At 33.0% G+C, this 13461-nt stretch overlaps 1 protein-coding gene across 2 annotated transcripts; it reads right to left on the bottom strand.

Annotated features, from left to right (window-relative positions):
• Window positions 1-1641: 1641 nt before the first annotated feature.
• LOC148273310 (uncharacterized) lies at window positions 1642-13261 on the bottom strand. 2 transcript variants are annotated; one of them, XM_088238891.1, is made up of 6 exons: window positions 12639-13246; window positions 10083-10314; window positions 7613-7740; window positions 6151-6214; window positions 4910-5018; window positions 1642-4721 (listed from the first exon to the last, which is right to left on the bottom strand). In XM_088238891.1, exons 1-6 carry the CDS (start codon window positions 12649-12651, stop codon window positions 4536-4538), a joined length of 732 nt encoding a protein of 243 aa, XP_088095017.1. In that variant the 5' UTR covers window positions 12652-13246; the 3' UTR covers window positions 1642-4535. The 2 variants fall into 2 exon arrangements, with proteins under 2 accessions (XP_088095017.1, XP_088095018.1); XM_088238892.1 differs by lacking the exons at window positions 1642-4721; window positions 4910-5018; window positions 6151-6214; window positions 7613-7740 and adding an exon at window positions 8877-10017 and having other exon boundaries at window positions 10093-10314; window positions 12639-13261.
• Window positions 13262-13461: the final 200 nt, after the last annotated feature.

Below are 13461 nucleotides of genomic sequence, written 5' to 3'. Positions count from 1 at the left end.
TTCCCTCTCTGTTGCAACAAATTTAGATTTCAAACTTTCGTTCTATAAAGCATCATCTCTATTTAATTATACCTCAGTGCGCCGATTACCATATATCGGTATCAGATACGTCCCTAATATTAATTAAAATGCAAGTGAAACCATGAATGTTAGAATTGATTAAACTAATTGTTATAACATTTCTGTTTGTGGGTGTTTTACAATTATACTACAAATTACGTATTTTATAAAAAACTTATTTAATGGTAGATTAACTTAATATAACATAATTTTTCACACTTGAAAAACCTGATAAGCATTTTAATATGTCTGTTGAGTGCGGAGCAAATTTCTGTCGTACTTATAAATAATACTTTAGGCGTAATTGAAAAAAATTGTACTAATTTTTATTAAAAACATATATATCTTTATTTTAAGCCATGGAATTCAAAGACTATTCTTAATTGTATAAAACTCAATATACATAATTCTTGTGTACGTATCATGTCACTGAACTCCTAAACGGCTTAACCAATTTACGTGCGGTTTTCAGTGGAATGTAGATCTTTGCGCTACGCGTGTTTGTAGATATCAAAATTTTCATTCGAATCTGTAAAAAAAAAGTTAGAAGCATAAATCTTTTTTTCATCGACCTACCATGGTTGCATTCGACGAGAATATTATTTTTTTTACTGGATTTTTGGCAATACTAAAATAATATTCAACACATTTTTAAAAATCGCATTAATGAATAAAGTGCACCCCTGTTAGTGAGAAGAGCCAAGTTTGAAAATTAATAATTTTTAGTTCTGGAATTCAATCATAAACAAGTACCTAGGTATTTGCTTATTAATGAAAAGTATTTTTCTAAGGTAATAGCAGGCAAGCCGACGTTCGTACAGGACAACGTCTGTCGGGTCTGCTAGTTGTATATTGCATTTTAATGTTTACAATTGAAATTCGTTTTTTTTAATGGATTTCAAAAATAATATTCACTCACATTTATTATATTTTTTTAATGTATTCCTATCAGTGCACCCCTGTAAGTAAAACGAGCTTCGCAATTGCGCCGCCAGGCGTACTTTGACGTTCACAAAAAATAATATTTTTATCTGAATATGAATTATTCTGCGCTTTTTACTCATGAACTAATATTTAACAACAGAAAGTTAAACGATTCTTCTTACAATCTTTATCTGATAGGTTTTTACACGCTTTTATGACACAAGCAGGTATTTTGGTTTTGATTCTAAACGTCACACCAAAGCAGTCGAAGAACGACCAAACACGCGTTGGGCATCAGTTAAGTGTCATCATTTTTGAGGGCTCAGGGCACATCTATGTATAATTGGTCGATGCACCCGGATATTTTAAACTCTCGACCCTTTCTATGACTAAGGTTGACAGAGTCAGGGGATTTTACATAATTTAAATGATTTATAAAAAATTTAGGGTAGTTTAAAAATTGTACATACAGACAACAAAATATTGTTTATATCTACAGGAATGAATTCAGGTCTGTGAGAGTTAATATTATTTTTGTTAAAACAGTCAGAAAATGTTTTTTTATTACTCAACTAAAAAAGTATAATTGCATTGTATGGTTAAAAGAATATTTGAATCATGATGATGGGTGATGGGTGATAATAAAAATGCAATTCATTCACAACAATACAATATATTAACTAGAATAAACATTTTTATAAATGGTATATTAAACTTAACACATGAGGAACAAAAATGGCAATCTCCACCATTAGTCTGAAATGAGTTAGATATGGAAATTCAAGTGAGGATTATCACTAGAGCCCTTACAGGGCACTGCAGATTGAACAAACACCTTGCTAGAATGAATATTTCCCTAACTTCTAGATGTAGGTTCTGTAGTGCAGATGAGGAAACACCTATACACATTCTATGTGAATGTGATTCTTTATATCATAAAAGGAGCCTCATCCTCGGGAGACCACTGGCTAAACCTAAGGATGTTAAAGAGCTTGCTCCCTACCTAATGGCCTGATACTTTACGGATCTCGGCTTGGGGGGGGAGATTAAGCGAAATGTAAACTCTCGCCTTCCACACAGCAGCCAGGCTCTTTATGGACCTATTCAAGGGGACCCGTCACAATAGATCTTCACAGGTCGCAGTGACGTCAGGAGCTTGCATAGCACTGACCCCTACCACTAAGAATAAAGAATAGATGAGGTGATGGATAAAGTAACAAAACTACTATAAATGGCAATCTTTCATACATTTTTTAATCAATGTATTTAGTTCTGCAACAACAATGGCAGTCTCTACACATTACAGAACAAAAACCATCTATTAATTTTAAATAAGGTGTAAAACATCGCATTGCTGCAATGAAGAACAGCCCTACGGGGAATTGGATACATAAAATGTTTTTTTACGCGCAGTAAAAATTAGAGCATTAAATTGTGCGGCAAAGTTTCTTGAAAATGCACGATGAAAATAATAAAAAATATTTAAATAAAAACAATCTACTTTGAACGACGTCGCTAGTTCATATAAAATCAAACAAAAATTTCCGGTTTGACCGGTACGACAACGGACCAATAAGCAGAATTGACCAAGAAGAAGCGGAAGAGAACTGGAGACGTCATTTCAGAAATACAAAACTTAAAACAATCATAGCACTGATAATACAATATATATATTTTTTTAATTATTTGGCGTGCTGTAATAGTCTAAACAAATTGAAAAAAACCACTGACTTCCTTATTAAGACGTGAGGTACTGATACAAATTTAGTTTATTGGCAAACTAACTCAAATGTGGTAGTGATACAATTGAAATAATGAGCTATGATTGCCTCGATCCGGGAAGGAAGTGAAGTCTGGAAACATTCATTTTCCTGGACTCGGTTACCGGTAACATGGCGGACATCCATCACCGTGATTTTCTGTCAATCATCCCCCTCCTTAGCACTTATGTCGCCATGTATTGTTACAGAGTCAATATAAATATATCAAATATAAAAAATATAACTTCTGGTAATAATTATTGAAGGGAAAAGTACCAAATTAACATTTATTTCACACTATTCAAAGCGATAAAACGTGGAGAATGCCATATGTGTTTTAAAATGCCTCATATTATGATTCAGGTAAAAGATTATACAAAAATAATAAATTCGTAGCTAGCTGCCTTTGAGTAAAAATTTGATAGAGATAGAATTTGGAATAGATTAAAATACAAAATATGTTTAGTCTAAAAGTTTATATGTATAGTAGATATTGTAGTCTTTGTGACATAAAGACCAAAAAAACAAAATATTGTAGTAGATTTTTTTATACTTCTTTCAACCACTATGAAGATCATTGCATATAATATTTAATTTATAAAATACAGCAGTAAGAAATTGCATTTATACAGTGTTAAATAATAATTATAGCTAAGCCAGCAGAGCAATTTCAGATTTTCATTCGATGTACAGGTAGTCGTCAACTTAGGACCACAGTCTGTTCCGATAAACAGATTGTAAGTAGGTCTGGTCGTAAGTCGGCCTCATGGAATTCTATGGTTTATTATTGTTTCAGTTTGTCTTTACTATTTTCTTGTCATGATCAGAGATTACATTGAACAAGTTATAATCACAAGAGTACACGGCAAAAACAGGCTCATTAAAAAATCATTCATTTTACATGCGAGCAAAAAGAAGATTAATGACCTTATTTGTAGGACGCTGAGTTCATATATTTTCAATCAATGTAAAATGTTATTCTTTATAACACTATTGCATCACATGTAATTAATATTTATTTATTTGAAGTTACAATATATATTTTTGTCTTGTTAATTATTATGGGTTACTGCTTGGCCATAGTGGCCAAAGGGGGCGGTGAACTCAAACATATGGTAGACAAGTGTAGTGTCCATAGCGAACGCGCGGGCACGGCAAGGTGCCGTGCCCCCCACTATGGTCAAGTTCTGAACACGAGCACAGTCTAAAAAGCCTAGTAAGTTTGTGAATTTGTAAACAAATGTAATTTTAAATAAAACAGAAAAATACGAGCCTAATGCAGCAATAATCCCATTGGCTGTATTTTTGCCAGCCGTGGCCCCATATTTTTTCCAATAGCTTATAAGCCAAAGAGCTACATTTTGAGAGCTTATAATATTTCATTCTACTAAACACATTTATGAGAAAACGTGATACCAATATATAGAAACGAGCCTGTTTTTGCTGTGCACCCTTAACTTGTGTATTTCACTTTTGTTTGTCGGGTTTCGCTATGTTTTTGTTTTCAATACCCACCCTGCAGGTTGAGAAATTGTAATTTGCCATTTTGAAGACATCTCGAAAGAGTTTGAAAAATACTCGGACCACTGTCACTACGGATTGTGGTCATAAGGTCGAACAGTCATAAGTCGCATAGGTCATAAGTCACGACTATTTGATATGCACTTATAAAATAGGAAATTTAAATATTAAAGTTTCAAAATAACAATTTTGTTGGATTTTCAAAAATGAGATCACAAAAATTAAACAGGATTTTTCTCGATTCATCACTGCAATTGAGTATAATCAAATTTATCCGATCAGATCTGATAACTTTACATTTTTTAGAATATCGTTGGCTATATCGAGTATAAAGTCGGAAGCCTTTTCCGCGATAATGTCCCTCTGCTTCTGCACCACCTTGTCACTGATTCTAGTAAGAACCCAGTTGAAGAGAGAGTTAATGAGACCATTCCCCAGCATTCCAGACAGCGAAACCTAGAAAAAAAGTATTGTAAAAAATATTAATTTATCATCATTTTCCTACCTGTAAATAAATAAATGATTACATTTAATCATTTCCCTATTCACGCCCAGTGGTCCTCTTTCTTCAATTTGATTTATTCATATCTATGTCTATTACAAAATAGGGAATCTTAATTCATACATATAGAACAGAATCTTACCTTGATTTTTTTTAAATCAAAAGAAGTGGAAAATGCTTTGACAAAGAGATATCCATTGTTAGTGCCAAGAGTAGCTGCTCCTTTTACCGTGACTTCTGTAGCTTGAGCGCTATAAAAAATAACAAAATTATAAACGTCAATTCAATGACAAAAAAATAATTCACGTTATTCTCCTACCCTTGCATATAGAAGAAAAAGTAAATCACACACGACAATTCAAATGAATTAAATAACAAATTATTAGGAGAAAGTGGTAGAAATGAATTGTAATTTATTAAGGCTTGTCTAGATTGGGCGAAAATGCACCAAAATTGGACAATGGATGATTAGGAACAAGTAATATTCTATGGTGAAAGATTTCACCCAAAATGTATTACCCGAACAGTAAAGCATTCACCCTATATCATGATATGAGGGCATGACAGCTCATGGTTTGGGTCCACCACAGATAGTCGAAGGCACCATGAATGCCATACAAAATAAAACAATGTGGTAAAATCATGTGTTTCCCACAGTTGAAGACATAACACAATTCAGTTCAAATCCTATATTCAAAGATAATAATGCATCTTGCCATCGAGCTCGATCTGTGAGTAGATAATATTATTTTATTAATCTAAACTTTTGTAACTTGATTTGTAGTACCGTATGTTTACTATAGGTTACTGAATTCAAACAGTCTTTTGGAGTTACATCACTTGGTTGACCTGGAAACAGTCCAGACCCTGACTAGATAGAAAACTTATTGGCAATAATGAAACAAAAAATTGCCAAAAGAAATGTGCCAAAAACACCCAGGAGCTAATTAAAATCATCTACCATGTTTGGGAACAAGAAATATCATTGAATATTATAAATAATTTATATTTGTCAATACCAAAAACTATTTTTTTTAGTGATTAAGAGTAAAAGCGAGATTACAAAATATTAAAATACTGTGAAACCTGAAAAAATATTTTTATATTGTACTGTTTAAAATATAAGTCAGTTTACTGGAATTTAATGGATTTTTTTGCCAAAGCCAATAAAGAAACAGAACCATCAATCAATTATATAGGGTACAAAAACAATGATAATGGAGCTACTATCTGGAAAAAAACCTATTTCTAAATATTTCCAAAGCTTTTATTTTTATATATTACTTGGAAACATTAAACATAGTAACTTAGTAAAGTCATCAGATCTGCCAACACATGTGTTTAAAAAAATCTATTATTAAAAAATAGTATATATTCACTTACTTGGCATCTCCTTTGGGTTTGAAAGGAATGAAAGAAGCCACTTTTCCATCTACATTGTATTTCGCTGTAAAGAAAATTCATAAAAAATACATATTAAAAATACTCAAAACCACACCATTTTCTCGTTGAAGGTAATACATATTCTTGTAAATGGGTATCAGTGCAAAATAAACTCCTAACGTCACTGCGACCTGAGTAGATCTATTGTGACAGGTCCCCATAAATTAGTTCTCGCCTTCCAAGACTAGGTCTTGTCTAGCCAGAGCCTGGCTGCTGAGTGAAGACGAGTGTCCTCATATTGCTAAATTTCCCCATCCAAGCCCAAGTCTCTTTAGTAACGGACTATTGGATAGGAGGCGAGTGCTCTCACATCCTCCGGTTTAAACAATGGTCCACCGAGGATGCGGCTTCTTTGTGGCATAAAGTACAAAGGATCACATTAGAACAATATATTTAAAAGTATTTCATCATGTGTACTGCAGAACCTACATTTAGAAGATTCAGAAAGATTCATTCAAGCAAGGTGCTTATTCAATCGCAGTGTCCTGTAAGGGTTCTAGTGATAAAGTAAAGCCATACTTGCTTAGCTTAATAAACAAAGCACTTGATCAGTAATCAGAACTACATAGGTTCAAATCCTGGAGTATGCAGCGTGTGATTTAATTAATACATTGATGTACCATCGTTACTGGAACAAGTGGCATTCAATGTTCCATTCAATGCTCCAATGAAATAATAATGTGCTGTTCCTTGATCAGCATAGCACAAACTATTGCTTGCGTGCACCAATGTCCCGATTGTGGCGCATTGTAGACTCGAGACAAGATCTTGACTTTTTTGGTGTCAGTCTTTCTAAGATAGACTAGATCTTGTCTTAAAGCAGAAATTATTATTTATTTATCGGTTCTACCTTTGATTTTCTATGGTTGTATTTTAATTCAATTGCACTTGTATGTATTATAAGGAAATGTGTTTGCCATTGTTGAATGGACAGAATAAGTCCGTAAATTAATAAATAAAAAACTACAAGTTACATTCATATAACAATATATTTTTTTAATTATAATATAATGTACTTTAAGTGTGTTTTGTTCAAACTGCCTTCCTTAATAAGAGGTAAGCTCTTGTACTGAGTTGTTAAAAGTGTAAATGACTTTTGTGCCATAAAGTCTAATTAGAAGGATAGTTTACTAAAGATTAATTTAACGCATTGTTTGCAGGAACCGAATAAACATACAAAAGATGACAAAACATGTTTTAGTTTCCAGTTAGAATTACCAGTTGTTATTCAAAATTTTTGGGATGTGATCATGTTTATTTTTAATTCATTTAATTTTATTGATTTCAGTTAGGGAGTCTATAAAGTTTTTTATTCCTTATATATAAATGATTAGCATAATATTGTCAGAGTTATTTTTCTGTCTTTATTTATTTTATTTTTTTAAAAGTTAGTAATACTCACAGTCCAAGATCAATTTAGGAATGCTAAACTCAAATGCAACAGAGAGGCCAACAATTTTAAAGTTGAAATTCTCAATAGCAAATGCTTTCAATCCAGCTATGGAAATCTTTTGGAAGTTAACATCGGCGCTGAAATAAAAAAATAAAATTATTCAACAATATTTTGCATATGTTTTGAACATTTTTTATTCATTTATTGTTTATTTATGTAACTTGATGAAGATTTATATTGTAAAAAAACCTTTATTAGGCACATAAATAATATTACTAGTAAATTTCTAAAAATGTTAGGCTTCATGTTAAGTGTGACTAAGGAATTCAAAAACATAGGCACTTTGAAGTTGATGTATACTTCATTAGTGAGAAGCCAGTTAAAGTATAACTCTACAATATGGACTCCTTACTACAACTGTCACCAAAATTCTCTTGAAAGAGTTCAAAAAAAATTATTAGTGTATATAAATATTAAACTTAGAATCAGTAATGAATTTTTAAATTACAATTTTTTACTAAAAACATTAAATTTGTTAAAACTTAACAATAGAAGAAAAATTATAGACCTTTTAAATTTATTCAAAATTGTAAATTAAATATGGGATTGCCCTGAACTATTATTTATCTCTCATCAACTTCAGGGTGCCTGGAAGAATGACTAGACAGGTGCCACCGTTTTGTAGCAACAATTCACAGACAGTGTATACTTGTAATGCCGTATTAAACAGACTTCATGAACTCGGCAATAGTTATTTCCACGTATCTGATATATTTAGTGTAGGGTACTGTTCCTATAGAACAAACCTTTTGAACTTTTTCGAAGATGGTGAATGGTAATTATATTTATTTATTCATGCATTTCATAATATAAACAGTTTTTTGTTCACTTTGCCCAGCTGTGTGAAACAGTACTTATGATTTTCTTGTTGTATTACTTGAGAATGTTTTATTATTTAATTTTGTTTTTTACATTTATTCATGAATTGTTTAAACTTTCTACTAAATATGCTGCATAATTTTTAGGTTAATTTTTTAAATATAAATCTTATATAATTTTTAGGTTTAATTTTTTTTATATATCTGGGTATAAGGAAATTTGTTTCTTAAAAAATTTTTTTTTTAATATTAAGCCAAATATGTTAGTATTATTAATTTTTGTAAAAGGCAGATTTGCCGTTTATGTTGATAAAATAAAAATAAAAATAAATAAAATATTTCAGTTTTTATATAGTACATTATCGGTTAATTGTTTTATAGTCACAATTGGCCTATTTTTGTTTTTTTCTTTTTGCAATGGTAGTCACGGGCGGCTTCTGACCGAAACATACGGCAGTGCATTTTTTACATTTTGTAAATTTGTACTATTACTACTACTATTGCTTTAATAAAACATTTAAAAGGAAGGAGACGTAGTAATACACACAAAATAAACAACTATACAAAACTATAACCATAGGAAACCTTAAAAGAATTCGCCCAATTGCAAAGCACATAAGTTCATCAAATTATCATGACAGTACTGAAACAACCCGAACACAGATACTGACTTGACTCTATCGAATTTACCCTAAATTTCCTTTTATCATACACCATATCCCTCCAAAAACCCTAAATGTCCTAATACCAACAGTGGCAAAAGTAATGTGGTAACAATGTAAATTAGGCAAGTGTGGTCGAGCATCTTGGGAGGCATCCGCAGTATATAACCTAGTCAACCGTTATAGTGAGTAGTGATCTCTTAAACGAGCTAATGGCAGGACAAATTGCTTGGGATTTTCCCCACATTCTATGCTAAATATAATCCTTCTTCCTTTTTTCCACATCACCAGATGCCTCCAGGAGACCCTATCGCTAGCCAGCACTCTCGTCTCCTCCCACGGCAATCCAGAGTCCCTTTTTTCGGTCGAATAAAGCAAGAAGATCGTCATCGATGGTCTTCCAGGACAGTGGGAACCCTATGTGTGAAGAAGAGGCAACGGTTAAGGCCTCCTGAGGCATCCGCAGCACGTGTTTAATCCAGGTCGACCACCGCACCCTCAAAACGCTTGTTATAGGAGGCTGCTGTGTCTGTTATCAGACTACAAATGTTAGTTATGAAATCAAACCATCCCATGGCTAATATTCTCCTCAAACACTTACTCTCAAAACCCAGAAGTTTGGTGTATTGAGTTTTAGTAAAGTGCCAGGATTCACATGCATTTAGAAATACTGGCATTATCTTCTTCTTCTTCTGCAGCCTTGTTCTCTCAATTGCTGGATAAAGGCCTCTTCCTTCCTATCACCCGCTTTTACCATCTATGTTTTATCAGCTATTGAGGCAATGTCATCGACCCATCATTTTCGTTTCTTTCCAACACTTCTTTTGTTTGCCCATTGCCTCCACTTTATTATTATTCTGGCATTATACAATGGCTGAAATCAAAAGGGTAATAATATTGTCAATCAATTAATTTATTCAAAATTGAATTAAGACTCACTTAATGATACCTTTCTGGTAGATGTGCGTGTGAAAGTTCTCAAGGCTAATTGGGTCTAAGGGAGGTATTCCCAAGTCAGGAAATCCTACATCGAAGCTCTCACGGGCATCTTCCAGCAGGGCGATGATCTTGTCATCCACGGAGTTCTTTCCACCCAGTTTGGGGAGGATGTTTATTGCCCCACGGTTGATAGTGAAGTGGCTCACATGGAACCTATCTATCAAGGCCTCATCTAAAAAGGAAGGTAATGAGGTCAATAAAACAATCGCGTACATTATACACCGCAAGACAAAAAAAATTACGAGTTTACCTGCTACCGCGCCCCTTGACTTTACTGAACCCTTTTTCTAAGAAATCCTTTATCGATACCTCTTTCTTTTGTTTAATAAATTAAGGACACTATGTGTCACCTTTCTACAATATTTACATTTTAAAATGTCTCAACAGTCTTGTTTTACCCGCGTTTGAGTGAACATAACACAACAATCATGGAAAGTGCAAAGCAAATGTCGATTGCGATAAAATCCAAAATAATCACATTGTCGCAAGAAAACATATCTAATTGTGAAATATCTCGTCGAGTTGGGTATTCAGAAGGTGCAGTGAGGTTTTTATTTTAAAAAATCCAAGAAACTGGATCCATAGAACGGAAAAAAGGAAGCGGACGGGGGCGCGTGACATCTGCCCGAGATGATCGCTTAATAAAAAAAATTGTTATGCGCGATCGATTTTTAACGGCACCTGAAATACACGCAGAGGTGCAGTCTACCAGCACATCAACATTTTCAGTAAAAACAGTGTCCAGGCGGCTGTTGGAGCATGGTTTCCAAGCACGGAGTCCCGCAAAGAAACCATTACTCACGGACAAAATGAAGAAGGCTAGACTGGATTGGGCGAAAGAGCACCAGAATTGGACCTTGGAGGATTGGCAAAATGTTGTTTTCTCTGATGAATCAAAATTCAACCTTTTTGGTCCAGACGGCAGAAAGATAGTTCGACGAAAACGTGGGGAAAGATATCATCCGTCGTGCGTCACTCGAACCGTTAAACATTCACCCTACGTGATGATTTGGGGGTGCATGACAGCATACGGTTTAGGACCTCTAAATTTTGTACAGGGTACGATGAATGCCATTCAGTACAAAAAAGTGTTAAAAAAACATATTATTCCAACAATCAAGGACATTACGCAGTATACCGCGGACCCAATTTTTCAGGACGATTCTGCGCCGTGCCATAGAGCCCGCACTGTGAGTACAAATATATATATTTTTAAATGCATTTTGTGACCACATGATAAATAATTTATTGTTTTTTTATAGATCAATGAATTCAAGGAGAAAATTGGCTTAAAATCGTTGACGTGGCCCGGGAATAGCCCTGATTTGAACCCGATAGAAAATTTATGGGCGATTATGAAAAAAAAAGTCGGGAAAAAAAAATCAAAAAACATTGAGGAATTAAAAAAAAACTTAATTCAAGTTTGGGAAGAAGAAATAACATCAGAAATTTTAGATTCGCTTTACGCTTCTCTAAATAATAGAATTTTACATGTTATAAAAAATAAAGGTGAATTCACTAAGTACTAAATATTTTTAAATGTTATAAATATGTTTAAATGTAAAATACTTTAATTTAAAATAAAGCGATAAGAACCTACTTCTTAAATATGAATTAAAAAATAACATGTCTTTTATTATTCCATCACAAACACTCGACCATAAATGAACCGTTATGGGTCTCTAAGGTTCGGGTAATCTGATACCTGATATATAATGGCAATTTCTAAGTACAATTCATGAGTAAGATTTTTTATTTTAACCTTGAAATAACGAGTAGTCATCACATATGTCAAACAATATAAAAAAACTAATTAAATATCAAGAATAATTCATTATATGTCAATTTTAGTTTTTTTTGAGAACTCGTAAATTTATTTGTCTTGCGGTGTATCTTTGTAGTGACAAAGTTGTTAATTATTTTACCAGTATAAATAACATTTAAGTACCTGCATTAATTCTTTATAATTTAAATTTATGATTTTCTGTGTTAAGGTGAATGAAGAATACAGTTCTGAGTGTGAAATAGAACCAGAATCAGAACCCTGGATTACTGTTTTCAACTTGATGGCTACTCTCTTGTAAAAATCTTGAATGAGGAAAACGAGTGGTGACAAATGTGCCCGGTTGGTGCGTTCATCTACTATTTATGAGGTCTTGGGTTCGATTCTTGGCAGGGTGGAGGTGAAATGTATATTTTAAAGGTTGTTTAAACTGCAATATTTTATTGTACCTGGACTGGCACCAAGAGTAGGCCTGATCACCTTAATAATTTCTTTGACCTCTAAATAAAAGTAAGTTCTACACTTGCATTATCATAAGCATGTTTAACTTCAATTTGATAAGGCAGCCATTCAATAAACTAAACAAACTTTATATCATTTTATGAACTACTGATTAACTGATAAAAATCTGATTATTATTTGCAATCAACCAAAGAATTCATTAGCTTTACTTGCATTTCAAGTGTTTACAATATAATACAACAAAATCTTACATATTCGAGACATTTTGTAGTCTTCCGCACATGTTATTTGCACAATATTGTTAATTAATTATTTAAAAAACTGTGACGTGTAAATAAATTGACTTCACTGAATAATAATCGTTGAAAACTATTATTGGCGTGAGCTAAAACCATTTTTTATTACCGCCCACATGTCGTTATAAAAAAGAAACAATGCAACTTCATCTCAGATAATTTGTGAGTCATACATAATGATATTTTAAAAACAATCATCTAAATTCTACCCTTGACTTGTAGGACAAGTCAATTATTATCCAAATATTTTTATTTCGAGTAATCAGTACTTTATAACGGAGTATCTTTAAATTACGCGCCGAATCGCTTATTTATAGTTTATTTTTAGATTGCAAACTGTTGAATTTGACAAGCGCGTGCACAAATTTTAGCGTCAGCTGTTGCTAGTTAGAAACGTCAGATTTAGTTTGGATTTCCACCGCTGAGCCGGTGGCGCTGTAGATTTGTTTTCCTAATTAATTTAAAACATTTAAAATCTTTGGCTTTTTAATATGGAGTCAAATGTCATGTATGTCAACGTTTTTGTAGACTAACTTGTTGACTCCATATCTCTGGTAGTCTCCCCTCTCAAAGCCAATGATCCATATCCTTCCTACCAGAGGCGGAGGACCCTGTGAAACAAGTGAGCCTCACTTAGAAATCATTGTTATTCCCTCGTACCTAATATGTATTTAAACTCGCACTTTATCAATTAAAAACATCTTTAGTAAAAACAACATTATTTCAATTAACGATACGGTTGAATTTTGCTTGAAAATAACGAACATAAGATAAAATA

The sequence above is a fragment of the Micrasema longulum genome, unplaced genomic scaffold (assembly GCF_059751315.1).
Source record: "Micrasema longulum isolate JH-2025_06_02 unplaced genomic scaffold, ASM5975131v1 h1tg001995l, whole genome shotgun sequence".
Classification (NCBI taxonomy): Eukaryota; Metazoa; Arthropoda; class Insecta; order Trichoptera; family Brachycentridae; genus Micrasema; species Micrasema longulum.
The sequence above is the reverse complement of the archived record's forward strand: the minus strand, read 5'-3'. Positions and strand labels throughout refer to the sequence as shown.

What these genes read in the sequence shown, in the direction of transcription:
- LOC148273310 (XM_088238891.1), bottom strand. An exon ending in TACCAGAAAGGTATCATTAA is followed by an intron (nt 7,741 to 10,082) that starts GTGAGTCTTAAT and finishes TTTTTATTTCAG; the next exon opens with CGCCGATGTTAACTTCCAAA. An exon ending in TTGATTTAAAAAAAATCAAG is followed by an intron (nt 4,722 to 4,909) that starts GTAAGATTCTGT and finishes CTTTTTTTCTAG; the next exon opens with GTTTCGCTGTCTGGAATGCT.